Source organism: Vitis vinifera, chromosome 7 (genome assembly GCF_030704535.1).
Source record: "Vitis vinifera cultivar Pinot Noir 40024 chromosome 7, ASM3070453v1".
In the NCBI taxonomy this organism is placed as follows: domain Eukaryota; kingdom Viridiplantae; phylum Streptophyta; class Magnoliopsida; order Vitales; family Vitaceae; genus Vitis; species Vitis vinifera.
Window position 1 is genome coordinate 1,016,677 of NC_081811.1, and position 6,000 is coordinate 1,022,676.

General features: G+C 35.4%; 1 protein-coding gene across 1 annotated transcript; it reads right to left on the reverse strand.

Annotated features, from left to right (window-relative positions):
- Nucleotides 1-4,645: 4,645 nt before the first annotated feature.
- LOC104878079 (uncharacterized) lies at nt 4,646-6,000 on the reverse strand. Its single transcript, XM_010647802.3, has 2 exons — nt 5,620-6,000; nt 4,646-5,242 (listed from the first exon to the last, which is right to left on the reverse strand). Exons 1-2 carry the CDS (start codon nt 5,998-6,000, stop codon nt 4,646-4,648), a joined length of 978 nt encoding a protein of 325 aa, XP_010646104.2.

Sequence of the window (6,000 nt, forward strand, 5' to 3'; positions counted from 1 at the left end):
GCTTAAGTCACTTAAATCCTTCTAAATCAATGTTACTAACAAGAAATTGTTGTTGTCTCTTCTGCAGATAACAAAATTAAATAATTAGAAGTACAATTTCCAACCCTGGTTCTACAGTTCTGTTGCCAACCATATTAATATCTACTTTGTGACAGATCATCATGAATTGTAAAGTAATACCTTGCTCTAGTCTTGGGATGAGAACAATCTACAGACCCTGGACAAACAACATCCATCTTTTTGATGCAAATAAGAAATAATGATTTGCTTCATTTTAATGCTCTACCACTTTTTCATCTTGGACACATAACAAGATTGATAATTTGAAATTTAAGTTTTCTATTTAATGGATCATTTAGATGAATGCTATCTATAATATTGAAAAGAGTTTAACCTCTTGACTAATGTCTTGAAGTTTTAATTTATTTAAATAATTTGTGTAAAAACCATTATATCGTTTACGACATAAAAATCGATCTATATTCCTGTGTTGACCTTGAATACAAGATGTAGCAAAACTTTTTTATTTATTTTTCATTTGATTAGTTTCCCAAGTTGGCAAAGCAAGCAGTATCTTCTCCAAGGTGATAGAAAAGGGTAAGCTCTTATTCTCTAGAACATAGAGAAATAAAAAGGAAAACGAAATTCTTTTTATTTCTTTTCTATTTTCCTTTAAGTGGTCATAGAGGGAAGAATTGTATCAGTGAGAATGAGGGGAAAAAAAGGAAAGTTAATATGAAAGTAAAAAAACGAAATATCCCTTACTTAAATCTTACAAAAAAGATTATTCTTTATCCCTAAAATAAGAAGACAGACAATTTCCTCTTGCTAGGCATCTACCTTTGTTATCAAGGTTTTGAAGCAAAATGGTATAACAATGGCCTTCTTTAACCGTCATGTTTGTCTTTTCTCTTTAATTTCATCTTATTAGTTTTCCCAGTTGGCAAACCAAGTATTGTCTTATGTGATATAAAAATTGTTAGCTTCCATGATGTACAAAGATGAATGGCCATGGGGTAATTAAATGTGAAGGATTCTCTTCACCATATCTATTCTTTGCTGCAATTAATTTTGATGTCACCGTTCTTCCCATCTCTTCATTTTTATTCCTTTTTTCTACATAAAACTCATCAATAACCAGTTTTTTGGCAGGTTGATCACCTGCTATAACTGTTGTATTAGCACAGAGGCCAACTTTAGTAAGCTTGAGCAGTACTATAGTCCAATTGGGAACTGTTACAAGGTTGAAAATTTAAAAGATAATGTCAGCCTGATTGTGTAACTTGGTTGATAATTCTTGTTGAGCCCCCCAAGCACAATAACTTAAAATTTGTAGTAACCGGATGAGTATTGGGTGATGACCCTAAGAGAGAATTGAAGGAACTTAAGGCCAATTGAGAGGGATGTGGAATATTCCATTCAAAGTTCCGACAGTAACTTCCTTAGTTTTCACATTTTTTTTTTAAAAGTACACAAGATCTTAATATTCATAATTCAAACTAAGATAATGCAACATAGCATAAGGCTTTGTATCATTTAGCTAGTCAAAAGAAAATTTTAATTCCTACAGCAGATAATAAGAGTGCAAAGTCTGTAGGGTCCTATATTTTCCTTCTATTGAAATTTTCAATTAGTATTGGACTTGGAATCCTAGGAAAGGGGAAAAAGCTCATTATTTTATGAAGCTCAAAGAAAGGAAAATATAGAACCCTAGCATTCTCCCTTGTCTGACACTGTCCACTCTAATACACATGCTTCCTTCATCTTGATACATACAACAGTGCTGCTCTCCCCCCTCCATCTAAAGGGAACCAGGTCCTCCTACTCTTACCTCTTTAAATTTGAAGATAGAACTAGTGGAGACTGTAAATGAAGCAACCATCTTAAAACAAAAGTAATCAAATGATATGTTGTTTAATAACATGAAATAGGGGAAACACTCGGGCAACTCTGTGGGAGATAAGAGTAGTTTTTATTTTTTAAAACATAGTAATATTTCAAGTATTTGTTTGGTGCCTAAGAATTGTAAGGATTATCTGTGCATTCTGGATTCTTTCTTCCAGCTGGGAATGTTTCAATTGATACAAGTATATAACAAAGCATTTTGCATTCTTATTCTTTTTACCGACAATTTGTTCTTTGAGAACCTGTAAATTTTGCCAAGATATTCAAGCTTAATTAAAAAGGAAACAAGGAGGGGAATAAACAAGGATGGTGGGTTCTTGAACATAAAATCACCTCAATTCAGTGCAAGGATCATTCTCTTGGTGATTTAAATAGTGACAAAAAAACCAAACACAGAAAACCAATATGCTGGAAATTGGATCATTCCAATCCTCAATCATTAAGGTGGCAATTTTAAGGTGATCAAGCTCAAAGAAAGGAAAATCTAGAACTGTACGGATCCTCCTTGTAGCTACACTTAGATACCCACATTAAAATGACACACATAATATAAGACCAAAAAATGTAACTATCAGGCATGTCAATGCATCTGCTGGAACGCAACGTTCTCAATTAGTCTGTAGGGACTAAGAAATGTCCTGCACAGGAAGTGATCAATGTGGTTGATATGGATAGGAAGAGAGATTTCAAGCCCAGAAAAAAGCTTTCCAAGCAAGCCTGTAACGGAATTCTTCTCTTGGTACCACTGATGCCAGTGACAAGCATAGAGCAATATATATGAAATTAAAAAGACACAAAATACTAGTTGTTGTTCCAGAGTCTGTTTGCCGTAGTCTCGATTGTTGCCGCTCAGACAGTGGCTGATGTGTCAAAGGCAACTGTTGCCATGAATGCTGACGCCAAGGAGCATGAACCAAATGGAGACAATGGCACATCAATCCTTGAGCAGCCCCGCAGAGATTATATATATATATATATATATATATATAGAGAGAGAGAGAGAGAGAGAGAGAGAGAGAGAGAGAGAGAACCAGGAACCAGCTTTGTCCATTAAAAACATGCATATGGACCCCGAAAGAACATATGGAGACCGGCCCCATCAAAAATCATGGCTGAGCATCACAGGAGAGCTTTTCTATTTTTCCTTTTCCTGAAAAAAGAGAAGCATTTAGAAGACTTGACAGTAAGATTAGTACTTGCTCCTGATCATCTGATACAGGAATATAACAAAGAAATACTAATGTATTTATCCTTGATGTGTCTAACCATATATTGATAATAGAATATAGAAACAAAGAAATATTAATCACTCCCTTAGCCGGGCAGTTCTTAGTTCTTACAAACGATTGAGATCATTTCCAGCCAGTGGTTATCCTTGATGTGTCTAATTAAATCTTGATCATTTAATGTAGAAACAAAGAAATATTAATCACTCCCTCAGCTGGGCGGTTCTCAGTTCTTACAGATGAATTGAGATCTATTCCCGCGAACAACATTTTTTTTGTTATGGCTTAATTTGCAATGTACTTTGATCTAATTTGGCCTATTTTTAAGGTGGTGAAATAGTTTTGTGTCAAGGAGGATCCCTGGAGTTCTATATATTCTTTTCTTTGAGCTTCATGATGTAATGAGTGTTTGATTGATGTCATATATATTGCATGGTCATGAAGGTAAAAATCATATATTAAGGTTGATTTTAGTGTTAAATACACTTTCAAACTAGTCAATTATATTCTTTCTTGCATATGCTCTCAATTTTCTCCCATTTCCCATTTAGTTGTTGATGTTTACAGTTTACTAATACTAAATAGTTTTCACCTCATTTTCCATTTACTTATTGATGTTTACACTAATAATAACACTAGTTAGTTATATATTTCTTCTTCTTGTTGATGTCCACTAATACTAAATAGAGGAAATATAAATGGGGAGGAGAAAAATATTGCTATGGTAGGTCATACCTATGATTTGGATGTTCCTAATGAATTCTAGTAGAAGAAGATGCGTTGTAGATCTTGAAAACCAATTAGTCTTCCACTTGATTACTCTCTTTCCTGGATCCTGGCACGAGAGGAGGTGAAATCCTCTTTAAAGGGGTGAAGGCTACTCTTAATTTAGTGAATCATAATTGCCTGATAATCAATGTCATGATATACCATAGATTTTATCCAATATATAATCATACACACTAATGCACTCCTTATAAAAAAATAATTTTGATGATTAAGACAAATCCTTTCTTTAATTAGGGTGTAATGCACCATATTAATTCTATGATGGATTGCCTAAATCTACATATCAATTGTGAATTATTTAATTACCATATTAAAAGGAACCTATGACGTGAATTATTTAGTGCACTCAAATCATGTATGACATGAATTATGATAAATTAATAGAAGGACAAAAATAAGATTCAGAAATCATAATAAATTTATTTATTAATGAAAACTTCATTTTGTTACATCATACTTTCAAGGGTTTTATCATAACACAAACTTTACAAACACCTTTTAAGCTTTGAAGTGACTTTAAATGACTGGATGAGTGGAAGACCACAGTGGTCTAAATTATAGTAAATTGTGTTTAGGCACCCATGAACTTGGTTAAACAAATTTATTACAAATAATCACCATAATTAGCCTTAGCTGGTGGTGTTTTGCACGGGCAACAACAACAAGACATTTTTTTTTTTTGGGTCTTTTTCGGTAAGGGCATCTGTTCCCCTTCCCACATTAAGTCAGCCACTGCCGTCAACGTTCATCTCGAAGGTGGCCAATGCAAGTTGGAGGCAGGACTTACGAAACTGCGCCAGAGAAAAGACCCTTGTTGGCAGGACTACGAGTGCATAGAGTGGAATTGCAGCATACTTCAGTTTATATCCAAGGATATAGATGTGCGCCCCACAGAAGGATATCAACGTTGCCGCTATTGATATGAAGAGAGTGAAGAAGCCAAAGAAAAGCATCCTTGGCACTTTCCTAGCAAAATGTCCCGTTTCATGCCTGGAGTTGGCAATGGTGAGAAACACCACGGCCGAAGTTACTGAGGAGGAAAGAGCAATGAGTGATGAAACTGCAAAGATTGTAAACCCTAGCTGGTTTTCAAGTTTAGGTCTGTCCTTTTCGGTGACACCGCCAGGTATAGCAGTTGATGTAGCAAAGGTAACGGATGCAATGATTCCCGCTAGGCCAGAGCATTGGTTGGAGATGTCCTTAAGCCATTTCCTGCATGTTTCTACGAGCTTTGCGTGTGTGTGTTCGAATACCTCCTTTGGGGTCATATTCTCATTATTGGAGCCACCTAAGATATATTCTGGCACTGACTTCTTCACGGTCTGGAATCAACACAAGCATCCAGTTTAAGTTATTGTATAATGGTTGTCAATGACTCAAATTTATATATAAAGTAATTTTCATACATTTTATATCTTACTTCTATGTAAACTTGTCTTTTTTTTTTTTCTTAATGTCATAAAATAGGGAAAAAAATTATTTTTATTTAATTTTATTTACAAATGGGGTGGAGGGAGGCACTAGGGTTTTAAAAGAAAATCTCAAACTGGTCATCATCCCTTTCCTGTTCTCTTAGGGTCCGGGGACAGGCCAGCAAGCCTTGAAAATAGTGAATTCCACCCGGTTGTCATCTCTATACAAACTTCTTTTTGTATTTTGCAATGGAGTTAGAATGGTAGGTTAAAAAGGAATTGTGTACCTCAAATAGAATCGTTTCCACTTGCATTTGCAAACCATCCGGAATGCCAATCCAACGCCCAGGCCTATACTTGGCAGCAGCATGCAATGCATTATTCCCCATATTGTCGACTGCACGAAATGCACTCTTCATATTACTGAACTTCTCCCGTAAGAGCTCGAGTACTTCGAAACGTTTATGCTCCGCTGCCAATAGAAATATGTTCTTATTTGCTGGGTCCATTTCCAGAATGGCTGCCGGTTGAATTTGAAGGATTTTCTCCACCATTTCTGTGTTACCATGTCTTGCTGCAACTAACAATGGTGACATGTATATGTTAGGATCCTTTCCATTCTGCTTGTCAGTTTTGTTCTCCAGCTGTTGTCTAGGATCTGCATGCAT